Source organism: Falco punctatus (genome assembly GCF_963210335.1).
Source record: "Falco punctatus genome assembly, chromosome: 2".
Lineage (NCBI taxonomy): Eukaryota > Metazoa > Chordata > Aves > Falconiformes > Falconidae > Falco > Falco punctatus.
In genome coordinates this window covers 114,548,467-114,563,265 of record NC_137581.1, presented here as the reverse complement: position 1 = coordinate 114,563,265, position 14,799 = coordinate 114,548,467, and the positions used below count along the sequence as shown (strand labels likewise).

General features: G+C 44.6%; 1 protein-coding gene across 2 annotated transcripts in view; it reads right to left on the bottom strand.

The window, feature by feature from the left end:
• MPZL1 (myelin protein zero like 1) overlaps window positions 1–14,799 on the bottom strand; it is a 46,286-nt gene that overhangs the window by 17,208 nt on the left and 14,279 nt on the right. The window contains exons 1-3 of one of the 2 annotated variants that reach the window (XM_080374594.1): window positions 6,438–14,562; window positions 6,119–6,279; window positions 2,645–2,858 (exon numbers count right to left, since the gene is read on the bottom strand). In XM_080374594.1, coding sequence (XP_080230720.1) covers window positions 2,645–2,858; window positions 6,119–6,279; window positions 6,438–6,489 — 427 coding nt within the window. In that variant the 5' untranslated portion in view covers window positions 6,490–14,562. Of the gene's footprint in view, window positions 1–2,644; window positions 2,859–6,118; window positions 6,280–6,437; window positions 14,563–14,799 lie in introns of those variants that run through there. The other variant, XM_080374593.1, reaches the window with a different exon arrangement.

Below are 14,799 nucleotides of genomic sequence, written 5' to 3'. Positions count from 1 at the left end.
GAAAGTAAGCAGCAATCCACAACGATAGCGCAGAGTGTCTGCTGAGAGACCGATACCAAAAATCTGATAGTTTTGCCATTTCTTTGACTCAGGTGGGGTCTTTTGGTTGGCTGAATCTGAGTAAAGGACAGCAGTTATGTTCTGTTGACAGAGGTTTTTAAGACCATATTAAAAAAAAAAAAAAATAGGAAACTGCTTGCACGTGAATCTAGAGTCTGGCTTTAGTGCCTCCCAGAACATGGTCCAACAGACCACAGAAAAGCTCGCACCATTTTACAACCACATAGTTCAACAGAAGACTGCCTCCCCACCATGTTTTTCTTATATTCTTCAGCATTCCACACTTACATGAATTCCTCCTAAGTACTTGCAGAGCAGCCAATGGCTTCACTAACAGTCCCAGCTACATAACCAAACACCAGCTTTGAAAGCTAACATCTAGGTTAATAGCTTAACACAAGCCAAAAATCCAGCCTTTCAAAGAAAACTTTTCATTAAATACCACCGTAATTCAAAGCAATTTCCATTTTTCTTCAGTGTGTTAGTATCAGTTTTATGAAAGAGGCAAAACCCCAAAGTTTTCCATTGCTGCTCAGTATAAAGATTTTCATAGGGCAATTCCAATTTCTCCCCCCAGGAGAGTTCAGACCAAAGATGCCCACCTCCAGATGACACAAGCTGTCTTGAACACCATGTTAAGCAGCTTCCTATTACAAGCAGGGGCAGCCTAACGTAAGGACTTGGAATTCCCTACACATTTCTGTCACTTAGGCTTTGAACAGTAGCCCTTTCCAGATTCAGATGCCCTAATGAAAGAATAATCTTGCTTCTCATTCCTGCCAGTAGGATTCTTCCAACAGAGTTGATGGAGCTGTTTGTGCAAACGCTACGGAGATACTGCAGTGAAAATCAGCTGAGTTGGCTTGGCAATCTTAAACAGTTAAGGCAACCCAGATCTTATTAAATGTTTAAACCAAAAAATCCAAGGCTAACCAAGCGTCTATGAGAACACTTAAATGTGTAAAGTAAGTATGTGGCTTTGAACAGTTCACAACACCAGACATGATTCAGAACAATTAAATGTATACGTACTGGGGAAAGAAATAAAACAAAACCCCCCAAAAAACCCCCACGTTGATATACACTCATTTCCATTGAAAAATTTCCTCCAGCTCAGTTCAGGATGAGTTACAACCTATTACAAGAGCAGTACTTTCAGGTAAAGTCTGAATGCGAGACAGTGTTACAGCTACAGCTTGAAAACCTGTTTTCAAAGTCTTCCTGAGAATCTGAAGACAAGCGTTGCCCATTTTTCTGATGTCAGGAAGTATTGGTAAATACAGGGTTCCCTTCAGAAACAGATTCTCTTGTCCAGATGCTCCACCTATGGGGAAACTGGCATGCAAGTCTGTTGAAAAATATCAGCTAAATTAGTGTAGTGAAGCCAGTCTTCATTTGCTTAACCTGAGTTAAAATCTGAAGATTTTTTTTTTCGCCAAGACAGCCTGACTTTGCCAAACCAGCAGCTGCTTTACTGCTTCTTCGGGGAGACTATCAATGCATTGTAAGAAAATAAACTGATCCTGTTTTATACAGACTTCAAACTTTGCAGAAACAGAAAGTTCTAAGCGATGGTGGGACCTCTGGAGGTCCCACGAAACTCAAACTGCTCTGTGAAGAGAAGAGTTAGATACAGACCTTGCCTACCTAAATACATGGAATGACCTCACGAGCCAGGGTACACACCTGTGACAGCAGCAGTATCATTCTAATTACGGCATACACATACGCATCTTCCCTAACATATTAACATCTAATGGAATAGCTGTACCAGCACTGCCACTTATGAATTCAACATTTATTCTTGTCCTTATTCAATATAAATCTGGAAATCTTATCACTGTAAGAACCATTTCATTGTAGGAACAGTCACACTTTGGCTGACCTCCAGCTTAGCTAGAACAATCAAATATTTTGGGTGGCCGAGGGAAATAAAGAGCCAAATTGACACAGAGAATAGAAGTGCTCTTGAGCTGTGATCATTGTTACCAAATGCTAAGCAGAAGCCTTAAATGACTGCAAGTAGCCAGCCCTACCAGTTTATAGGAGTCACCAAGGATACTGTAAGAACATCTGAGTAAAGCAGACTGAATGCACATCCAACACAAACACCTTCACACGTCAGACAGTAGCGTTTCACTGTCTGTCCGTAGATGCTTGGCCCAGATGATTATTTTCCAGTATATATACAGGATGGGTTCCAAAAAGAAAAGTCTGCCACTTTCTCTCCTTGCTCCCCAGATTTCAAAAGTCATCCTAACCCCTGATGTAGCAAAATACAGGAAAAAAAAAAAAATCATAGGACTTTGAAACAAGAAGATGGGGTTTCATCAAGGCTTCCATCAGTTTTTGCTAATACGTGTTAAAAGCATAGGGATTAGTAGGTATAGAGGAAAAGGGTATACGACATTCCGGTTTTTAAACAGCTGACAGAATATCGGTTCAATTATTAGGACCTGTAAGAAGATGGTTAAAAAGACAGCTGTTCCCTCCAGGCTACTCCCCCACCCCCAAGAAAAGTGACAGACACAGAAGGGGGAGGCAGGAAAAAAAGGAAGGAAAAAAAAATATATAGTGTGAATACCTTTCTCCACAACTCTAACTCGTATTTCTCCTGGTTTGACAACAATGTCAGGTGGGTTCTTGACATCACAAATGTAAGTGCCGTTGTCCCGGAACTGCATGTTTGATATACTGATTGAAGCATCTTTCTTGTTAAGATCTCCAGCCCAAGTGATCCTGTCCTTAAATGGTATGTCCTTTCCAGGGTATGGCTTTCCATTAAAGTAATAGAAAAACTGCAGTCAAGGAAAAGAGGATATAAGAACAATGCAATTAGAGATCACAGAGCTACATTGCTTCTCTCACTATTACAGCATTCTCCCAGAATCCACTGTATTATATACAGCCAGTATTTTGAGATCTTTTTTTCCTCCTGCCTCACCACTTCAGCCTGGCTTGCATAACCACACTATGGCTTATACCTCAATTATACCACCGCAACAGACTGCAAGTTTCACTCTCTGCTGGTTTTGTTTTGTGGTTGGATTTTTTAGGGGTTTTTTTCCTGGTTTTGGGGACATGGCGTTTCTCAGACAAGGAGGTGGAAGAAAGAGAAAAAGGCAGTTAACCTGGGAATAATTAAAGAACAGAACAGTTCTGCATCACAGCCATCAGTCTTTCAGGTACAGGAAGACTTCTGCATCCTCGTAGGAAAAGGATACCAAGTTTCCTATCTCGTGTTTTGCAATGTGTTACTTGCAACTGCAGCACAGCTAAATTAACAGGCAATACCCTCTTTCCCTCCACCCCCAAAATAATCCCGTAAGTAACTAAGGGTGTACCTAGCTGCTTTCCAGAAACCTTCACATTAACTAAACATAACTGTTTCCCAGTTTTTAGGCAATGAAGTTGCACACTGGCCCTGCACTCCCTAGACATGACCAAAAGTCCTTGGAAGAATGAACCTGTTTGGTACAGTCTGAAGAGAAACCGCATTTTTCCTTGGTATACTGACTCAAATTGGAATTTACAGCAGAATTGTACAGACTTCTACAGGACAACTCTGCTTTCAAACATATGGGATGTTTGAACAATGGCCATAACCTTAATAGAGGGATCAAGGCTATACTGCAGGACCACATTCATTCTTAATTTCACCTTCTAAAAGAGAGCAAAACAAACTTAACTCAACCAAGAATCAACCTGGACCCTCTTCAGTTCAGTCTCCAGAGCATGGCTGAAAAACTTTAAGACAATATTCCAGCCTCCTCTTTCTACAGCGTTCTTTACAAAGCAGTCTCTCTGCCACCAGACTGGCTACAAGCCAGTTCTCTTCCCATTCAAGTCATCTCCCATCTCTTTTCCTGTTCCTATCCTTGATCTGAGGCTCGCCTTTCCAACATCCTCTCCGTCAGACCCACAATCGGGATATCAGGCCTCATCACCTGGCAGCACAGTTCTTATCCAGGTCAAGTATGTGCACATGACCATCTGTTGGGCTGCAGTCAATCTGACACTTATCTGTTGTTTACAGGCTAGCACAAATCCAACCAACTCATCTGGTAGGAAGTCTGCTAGCACACAGTCATCTGTCAACATTTTGGAGGAAATCTGCATCAGTCTGCAGCGTTTCCAGCTGCATTATAACCTTTAGCACTGGGGCACTGCGTTACCACACCCCTGGGCACAGGGGAGTCATCCGACTGGAAGTCTAGAAGGCAAGACACAGATTCCTCAGCTCTCTAGGTGTCCTCACCTGGGGAAGGAGAAATCACAAAGTAAAGTCTGTCCTGAAACACGAGCTAAGTGACTCAAGCCACTCCATGCTTATGATTAAGTGATTTAACACAAAACTTCTACCGAAACCTAAAGCTGACGGGTTTAGACTGGTTTAAGCCAATTGTGAAACTCTGCTGTCATCAGACATTTCCTTCCTGCAGAGCTGTCTCTATAACTGGGCATGTGACGGGAGAAGGGGACAAGCAGGGGAAGCTTTCAGCCTCACCACGCTGCCGCAAGATTGCAGTGCTGATTCTGGAGAGGCACAGGACCATCCTTTCCAGGTGCAGTATGGACTTAGCTCAGATATAAGCTGATCATGAGACTGATCTTTCAAATCAATGCCCATCAAGCCATGTAATGAACAAGACTTGGGTTCATAAAACAAAATAATCTTCCCTCTATACCTCCCCCACCTCCTCAAAAGAAACGGGGAATTAACATCAGACCATGCTGGGTCACTTCTGCTCAAAAATAATTTGCTTTTCTCTCAGTTGTGCTGATAACTACATCCAGGTAGAAGGTCTAAATCGACTTCACTTCCAAAAAAATACTATGTCCTGAAGTTGTATTTCTGCAATAAAGGGTTTGGACTATGATGCACAAAGGGAAGGGCAAAACAGGATATGTGATGGATATGTCTATGGGGAGAGCAAAACAGATGGCTTCTTTTCAGCCATCCTGTTCCACATTGGCAGGAAACATGTCCTACTTCCTTAAGCTTTTGCCCAGCTACTGCTTTGGCTTGCCGAAGAGAAGAGTTCTCTTTTCCAAACTAAATACTTATTCACTGAGAGTTCAGATTTGATTCTTCAGAGCTCTCTATATTGAGTAAGATGCTCATACACTGTTTTGTATCATCTCTGTTCTAAGCATTGAAGGGCTCCTAGAGTTTAAATGACCTCACGGCAGCAGTAGAGGGAAGGAGACAAACACTAACAGGCTGAGCATCTTTCCTGCTGCCCCGCAGTCCTTTGTTCTGCTTCCTCTAAATTCTCACTCAGGGCAAGGAATAAGAGAGAAGCAGAAGTGTCAGAGCTGACTCAGGTGCGCACAGCTTACGCGACAGAGGAAGAAGACAGCTAACAACCTACCAAAGCTACTTCTTTCAAGTTTCACAACCAAAGGATCTCAGCCCACCTGTGCTCAACGCAGAGGAAACGAGCGGTGGCAATTTTTATTAGCCTAAGTTGCTTGCTAGTCTGATTTTTCACTTGTCAAAAAACTAAGACGTGAGGAAGCAACTGCTTACTGATTTGAGCAATTCAATTCTCTTCTGAAACCAGGGGGACTGGTCTTGCTTTAAACCCTTTCAAACAGAGGCTATACAGTACACAAGCAGAAAATAATCAACATGTGCAACACACAATGTAACACTGTAATAGCAGTAACCCAGATTCTGTGACGGCTATCATTCAGTGCACCGCTCTGCAGCTCATTTCAAGTGCAAGAGGATACAGAACTTAGGAGAAGATTCCTAGATGCTCATTTGCTTCATACATACTGCTACCACACCAAAACCCCTCTCCTCTGACTGTTTAACAAAGTACTGGTATATTTTACAGCTGCTGCACACTCCTGTCTTTGCAGAGATCTAGCATATGGCAATACTTTTAAACAACTTTTTAAAAGCCCCCCTAAAATCACAGTGATGAAGACACGACACATGAAAGGAGGCTCCAATTCGTATCTGCTTGATCCTGAGCCAACTAGAAGACCTCTGAATCCTTATCACAGCCTCCCCTCCCAGATTTGTTCCCCTGCAGCCATTCCTTACTGAGATACGAGTTGCAGCTCCCTCTGGTTGAAAACTCCAAGAAACAGATGCTGCGCTGCTGATCACTTCCACAGACGTAAATGTGCATGGAAGCTTTGCGTCTGTCCCATTCTCCACAAATATCTCCTCCGGTGTGTTGACCTCTACTGCTGATACTTTGACTGTATGGGAAAGGTAAAGAGAAGAAAGAAGGAGAACAAGCGGCATCAGTGCTGATTTCGAGATTTCGAGAATCAAGAAGTTCATATCACGTTGCTTGTAAGAGGAAAAGACATCACCCACTCCTACACCAAGAGTGCGCACAGACATTGCATTGTACCTGCAATATAAACCAGTGTAGAGCAGGCCAGTTCACTTCTCTTTCCTTGCATTATCTGTTACAGGATGTTTTCCATCCACAGAGGTTTCCTCTACAACAGTCTGTGGAAGTCAATTCTATAGTGCAAAGGATGAGTTTAAAACTCTTTCCTACTACTGCCAGCAGACATTGTAATAAACAAGCCACATCGGAGGAACTAACATCTTGAACTCGGCTATTACTCAGTTTCCTCTCTGGCTCACATCTTGTTTCCCATCTCCAGTTTTTCTCAGCTGTAGGTAGAACAAAAGTTCACCTCCAGAAAGCTGAGGAGTAAAGCTCTCTGGCTCCCAGCTACGCCATCTGATCCGCTCTCTGGCAGCCTCCGAGGTCCTCATGTGCAAGCCCTCATAAACAATCACTCAGCTATAGTTCAGAAACATGACAGCAGTTTAAGTTTTCTTCTGCCATGAGGCTTAGGCATGGGCAAAACAGCAGACCACAACCACGCCCCAGAATTAAAGTAATCAAGGCGAATACTGTGCTGGTACTGGTGGTTTTCCTACAGACTGAGTGAGATTCAGTGTGATTTGGAAAACCTGCTGAACATATTGCTTATCTGGCACCCTTTAAACCACAAAGACACTATCCCTATCCACATTTAAGCAAAGATACATCTGCATATTCATTCAAGTTTATGTTAAGAAGCAAGGCATGATCTTGTGACATCACAAAACAATGTCTTTCAGCGTTTGTGTCACGTCCGTGTGAAAACAAAAATCTTGTAAAATCACTGCGGCTGGATGCACATACGCCATGTGCCCTCGGTAACTCAAATGTGACGTTTTGGGTTTTATTAAACCATAGGTTTCAGCACAGAGACGGTACTAGTAATCTGCTTCTGATCACGTGATTCTGTATTTCTGAGCTACAATATCTTAAATACAGGGGGGTTCCTCCCTTATTTGAAGAGGAAAGCAAGTCTTCCTGCTTCTTCAGTATCTTAGCTGATTTATTTCTCAAACAAACCAGCTCTTGAAGTAGGCAAACTGAAAAGAACGAGTCCAGCCAAAGACAGGGCAAAAAACCCAACCAACCAAACAAACCTACATTAGTCCTTAAATCATGGGGTTCATGCTTTTAGTCAGTGAGAGCTACCAGCTCAGCAGCCTTCAAAGTCAGACAGCAAGCTTCCTTCGAGTGACATGACCATCCTAACATGTAGGTTTGCCTTAAATCAGATTATTTTATCGGAGCTTAAAATTAAGCAAAGCCCACGCTCCGTAGGGAATTTTAGAAACCATCTTTTACACAGGCAAATTTAAGCCTCGTTCCCCAAGAAAACAAAGCTCACGTGAGCTGTGCCACTTCCCATCTTCCTCCCTCCGCCCCGAGAATCTCTTGGGCATCCCCAGCTGAGCGGCCGCAGCACAGGGCCACCAACACAGCAGGCAGCTGGCCACGCCACACAGCCCGCCTGCGAGCTCTGGAAGCTGTAGTTCCGTCCATGAAATGGCTGAAAGACGAAAGAAATGCAAAACACCCCAGCCATGTGGATACACCCAAGGACGGCGACGCGGCTGGCTTTTGGGAACCGCTGTCTCTCACCCAGGCACATGGCAAGCCAGGGGAACGCAGAGCACATACCCAGGGGACACGGAACGAGCACACAAACACCGCAGGGGTGGGAAAATTAAGCATATCAGTTTAATTACAATAACCAGAACCAGAAGAAACCATCATTCACTCATTTTGCCAGTCAGAGTCCACGCTGTTCACTCCTCAAACTCACAAACTCCTCAGTCCCGTCAGGTTACCCCTGATCCCTCGGACTCCCCGGCCACCGCTTCTCTCATTTCTGACCAGTGAAAGGGGAACAGCACCCTAAGGGAGGGGGATTATTTTCCCCAAGAGGTTGTATCAGAGCTTCCTTTCTCTTGTACGTACTTGGACTATGGGCCAAAAAATATTCCTTTGTAAAACAATTACCAAATATTTATTTGGAATATACAAAGGCTTCTAGCAGTTCAATGAAATGAACTCAGAGCTGCTGTGCTTTATGTATTTTTTCCAGCTAATGGAGTAGAAAAGAAAAAATAAATAAAACCCATTGTTTTGCATCCAAGCCACAGGACAAGCCTCCCTTTCAAGCATAAAACAAGCAAGATGCCCTCAGCATTTGTGTAGGAGGAAAAGAGTCTGCACAGACATTGTCTGCTTGTACGTGGTACGGAGAACTCCTTGCCCCACACAGGCAGTGGGTAGCACAGATCTGCTTCATCTAAAGAAGTCACTGTTCTAACTCACCAGCAACCTGTGAGAGAACTGTAGCAAAGCAAAAGAAAAAAAAATTAAAAGCCAACTTCTCTCTACAGTCTGGGGAGGCAGGAACTGTGTAATCTTGTACAGATATTTCCAGCAATTTTAACTTTCATATGTTCTGTTGTTGTCCCAGCTCCATGTTTTCTTTGCTCATTCTCTTCCCCCAGCCTAAAAAAAGCCCCTCATTTTATTTGTTCTTTCAATGTGCACTGCCTCAACATTTTTTTCCTGCCTCTGTGGTCTTACAGCATGAGACACCAGTTCCTCAAATCTTAACGTGATTGTTTAGAAGTGATAGAGAGGCCGTAACATTTGACATTTGTTCACCCTTAGCCCTCTGCTCTTGTCCTTTCACTGATGGTGGCAGTTCCCACTACCTTGAACTTTTTGGCCTCTTCTGCCCTAATAAAATCCACATGGATCATCTCCAGCTCCAGCTCTTTTCCTTCTCTTTCCACATTTGCCAGGATTACATCCTTCTTCCAGCTCCTCCAGCTTTTTTAATACTTCAGCTGGGAAAAGCTGAATTCTGAGTCATATTGCAGTCACACTTACTTCTCCATTCCTCAAGCTTACTCAGCCTAGTTCCTCTCAAGAAAAAAAATTATCACAGGAGACTGTCTGAGACAGAAGAGAGCTTTAGGAAGAGAAGGTCTGCAAGATAGGTAGGGCAAAGATAAACATATGCTCTTCTCCCAAAGATCCTCCTTGATCCCATCACCCTGTCCAACTGCCTGTAGCCCAAATATTTCCCTCTGAACATCTCTTCCAGCCTTCAACCGCTTTAATTCTTTTTTTCAGCAGAAGGATGCTTCTATTTTTCTCACCTACCATCAAAACTGTCAGGAAAAAAACACCACCTATGCCTTTTCAGCCATTTCTTTTTCACCTCTAGTGTTGTTGGAGCTAAAACTGCTCCAACTATACCAGCTCTCACCAGCTCCGTTTTCAGCCCCCACACTTCAATGAAGACTCCAGCCTCACCTTCCTTCTCAGACAATCCTCCTACTCTTGAAACAGGACATGACACTCTTAAAAATCTTACTACTCTTACTTACTTACTAATCTTTTCTTATTGTTCCCATCATGGATCGTCACTCTTCATCAACGCTCTCTCTATTCTCAGGTCTCTTTTTTTTCCTCAGTATCTTGTCTCAGGGATCTCACCTGCAAAACAAGTTCAGCTCCCATCACTGCACTGACTACTCAGATCTGTGTCTCTGCTCAGGATCTGTCTCCTTATGTTCAAAGAACAGTCTCAGTCTGACATCTTTGTCAATGCTAAGTTGTCAGCTCACACTAAATGGGATGAAAACAGAGTTCATTTCTTCCCTCAGAGCCCTCCACAACTGCATTTATCACCACGGACCTGCCACATGTCTCTCCAATTCATAACCTGCACAGCATCTTTGACTTTGAACTCTTCTGAGGTCAAGAAAGAGTCTTTCAGAGTTTCTAGCCACCTGCTCAGCTGACACTGGTCTAAAAACTCCGGTCTGTATCTTGGCCTTCGTTACCGTGATGTCCTTTCTGCTCTGGACAGATGGTCAGTAACAGACCAGTAAGTATCACAGTTCCCGGTAACCAAACTGCTCCAAGGGTGACATTGAGAAGAGGAAGACACTGCATAGGCAAGATCACCGCTTTCCTCCATTAATTGACTACAGAAGATGTAGTACTCAACAACACACGCCCAGAGCAAGCACTACCCCTTATACAACATCTCCAATTAACCAGCGTTATTATATTGACTTAATACTGGTTTAAGTTACTTGCTGGCTATCCTACAGGTCAAAGTCTGGATACTTCCCTTTGTCCACTACCACAAACTGCTTACATTCAAGGCTATATCCTCCATTAAACACAATAATATGCAAATCATGGTCCCCTCCCCAGAAACAAGTTACAAGGTCATGAACTGACACGACAACTTTACACAGGGTTATAGAGATCGACCTATGCATGCCACGGTCATTTAAATGACACCAAGCGTCCAGTCACCCCTCCCTGTTTCAGGATGAAGGGACTCTTGCCCCAGCCACGTTACAGCATTGATCTCATCAGACTTTTCAAATCCACGTCGCAGTACCTTCTAGGCACTGTCCCTCATGCCTGGGAGGATCTGCTCAAAAACTGAAAACTTATTTAACTTCCCTCAAGACCTCTTAAGTGCCTCCAAAATATCTGGTAACAGCATCTGTATAAATCCAACAGCGCCTAAGCTGCCACTGCTCGGAGATCAATGGATGCTAAAGCTGAAGGTGTTTTTTCCTGCCTTTACTTCTATCCCCTGGTTGCTTACACTTGTTTCCTAGTGGTTAAAAAAAAATAAAAATCTTTCGGGCAAGAACTACTTTTGTTCTACATTTTTGTATACAGAAATACGGCCCCCACTCTACTAGGCAAAGGTTGAAAACTTGGTTTGGTAGCACAGGACAAGGAAATCCTTCCTTGCACTGAAGGTTTACACTAATTAACACTGAGCTAATTAAAATTTCTTTGTAGAACAGAGTCTCCACTGAGATCTTGGATTCAATGAAAAAGTTCTGCTAACTAAGCCTATGAACACATCAAAATAAACTCAATTCCCTTGGATCCAATTCAGCTTGATCACTAGGAGTCTTAACAAACCAAGAATGCAAACAATTAATACTGTAATCACAGGCATCTTATTTCCACAAGCGCAAACACAGCCTAAGCGGAAACTTTTATCAGATCACTAAATACTAGATGCTTACAGTTCCCACCCTACACTGGGAAAAGCGTTAACACTCCCTTCCTCTTGAAATGGCTAGTCATCAGTTTATTAATTAATACAAGCAACTTGCTTCATTTATCTTATAGATACCTAGTAATAGAGACATTCATACGATTTATAAATAAAGTCTCTTACGAGGAAATAATCAAAAAGTCTGATGAAAGAAAGATGGAAAGATTCAGACAGGCTGTTACAGGTTACAAGTTGATGACGGAGTCACAGATCAGGAAAATGGAAAGAAGTGCATTAGTACAGCAGCACCTGAGCAGTTCACATTTAAGGGTCTCAATAAAACAACAGAAAAGTCAGTGTATTGTTATGTTCACCAGGGTTTTCCCAGCAGCCCAGAAGTTTGATCAGAGAGAAGGACGTGGGACTTTCTGATGACTAGGGGTCACAAGCCAAAAAACCAACACACACTTGTGAAACAGCGCTTTTGTTAAGAAATACTCTCAATGTCAAGCGTGTTGTGAAATATCGAAGTCTACTATTGACAGCAGTCTCAACTATAGTTGCACGACATTTAGTTCTTTCACCCACAAAGCGCAAATTCCCTGTAAAATCAGCTTGAAACAACAGCAGCAAGACCCCTACAAAACATTTTAGAAAACCAGCACATAGTTATAGTGCCCTCCTGCAATTATAGGTACTTAGGTCCCCATAGTCCATCATTTCTTCACTGTAGATAAAACACCTGGTGGAGAAATCCTAGCCTTCATGTCTTAATAGACAGGAGTAGACATGCCCAAATCATTCCTCTGAAACTCCACAAGATCTGTTAAAGCATCCAGATGCTGGACCGAATTTCCATGCTGTCCTGGTTTCAGCTGGGATAGATGGAATTTTCTTCTCAGTAGCTGGTGCAGGGCTGTGGTTTGGATGTGGTGTGAGAACAGCGCTGATAACACACTGATGGTTTTAGTTGTTGCCGGGTGATGTTCACACTAAATCAAGGACTTTTCAGTGTCTTGGGCCCTGCCAGCCAGAGGGCTGGGGGGGCACGGGACACTGGGAGGGGACACAGCCAGGACAGCTGACCCAAACTGGCCAAAGCGGTATTCCTTACCATGGGACGTCATGCTGGCTATATAAACTGGGGGAAGAAGGAAGTTGGGGACATCTGGCATTATGGCATTTGTCTTCCCGAGTCACTGCTCTGTGTGCCGGAGCCCCGCTGTCCCGGGGATGGCCGAGCCCTGCCTGCCCGTGGGGGGTGGGGAACGAATCCCTGGGTTTGCTTTGCTTTGCTTGCGTGTGCGGCTTTTGCTTTGCCTGTTACATTGTTCTTATCTCAGCCCTTGAGTTTTACGTTCCTTCCCGATCCTCCTCCCCATCCCTCTGGGCGAGGGGCAGCGAGCGAGTGGCTGCGTGGGGCTGGGTTGCCGGTCAGGGTTAAACCACGACAGTCCTTTTTGGCGCCCAAAACGGGGCACGAAGAGTTCAAGATAACAGCAGATCTGATTGGAATGTGCTAGATCAAATTTATAGCTGTGATTGCTGTTTAGCTATTACGGGACAGGTTTCTGTGCTTCCCGTGGGGCTGCCTTGCCTCACTGTATATTAGCCTAGAGCTCGTTAGCAGCTACTTCTCGCTTTCGCTGCTCGCTGCACTGCTGATCCTGTGCGGTGCTGCTCCCTGCGCTGTGCCCGGGAACACTTTGATAACGGCAACGGCGATGCGCCGGGGCTGGCAGGTGGCCAGAGCATCGCTGCTGTTCCTGTGCTGCTGTACTGGACAGACTGGAACTCCAGTGTGAGCTCGAGTCAAAGGGACTGTGACCCGTGGATGAGTCCACGTGGGAGCAGGACACCCCAAAGCCCCTGTGGCCGTGAATAAGTCCATGCCAGAGCAGGTATATCTCGGAGCATCTGTGGCCGTGGGTATATCGGTGCTGCAGCAGGTATGCCTCTGAAGCGATTGTGGCCCAAGGACAGGTCCATGCTGAAGAAGGCACACCTCGAAGTGGCTGTGGACAAGCCCGTGCTGCAGCAGGTACACCCTGAAGCATCCGTGGCTGTGTGTGAGGTCAGGCTGGAGCACCTCAAAGCGTGTGGCCGTGGATGAGCCCACGACAGAGCAGGTACAACCCTGGAGGGACTGTGGCTGTGGGTAAGGCCATGCTGGAGCAGTTTGGTGGTGATGGCCCATGGATAAGGCCATGTTGGAACAGGTGCACCTCAAAGTGACTGTGGCCGAGCCTATGCCGCAGCAGGGATACCCCTGGAGAGACTGGTTCATAGCCGAGGCTCCGCTTGGAGCAGGGCCTACCCCAAGGGACTGCAGTCTGTGGATAAATCCAAGCCAAAGCAGGAGTTCAGTGCAATGTTACACCCTAGGGCTGGTCTGAATGGACCAGGGGTGGAGATTTTAATGGATATACCTTTAAATTGTTGTAGTCCATGATGTGAGTTTCATGTTATAGGAATGACGACAGCAGGAACCACCTGAACCACTGGAGGACAAGCCTTACAAAAAGCAGTGCAACTGCAGCAGTGACCCAACCTGAGCTGGCTGTGATGCCCGATAACCCCACACAACACACAACCTCTCCTCTCCCGAGTGACCACCATAAGAGAGCACGTTCACAGACTAAGTGAACTCAATGGACAGTTGTGGACATTTCATAGACTATGGACTACCCCTGTGAAAATATCTAAGGGAATGATATTTGTGTATTATATCAAATGATGGGAAGGGTAGTGGTGGTTAATGAGGTTGTATTGGAAAGTGTGGCATGATGTAACTGGTGTGGAATAAGGGGTGGATAGTGTCCTGGTTTCAGCTGGGAGAGACTTAGTTTTCTTCTCAGTAGCTGGTGCAGGGCTGTGGTTTGGATGTGGTGTGAGAACAATGTTGATAGACACTGATGGTTTTAGTTGTTGCCAGGTGATGTTCACACTAAATCAAGGACTTTTCAGTGTCTTGGGCCCTGCCAGCCAGAGGGCTGGGGGGGCACGGGACACTGGGAGGGGACACAGCCAGGACAGCTGACCCAAACTGGCCAAAGCGGTATTCCTTACCATGGGATGTCATGCTGGCTATATAAACTGGGGGAAGAAGGAAGATGGGGACACGTACTAAGAATTCATTGACATCATTTAGCCTTAACATGGAAGTGAAATCCATGCCAGCCATTCCGCCCAGGAGCAAACCATGCTGTATTTCATAAGGAAAACACACAAGTATTAAGGAGCCACGTATGTCAGCGTAACAAAAAACACTGTCTGACCATCTCCACGCTAGAAATCCATCATAGCACTATCTGGTCTGAAGTCTTACTAGGTGTATAGATATAAAAATGC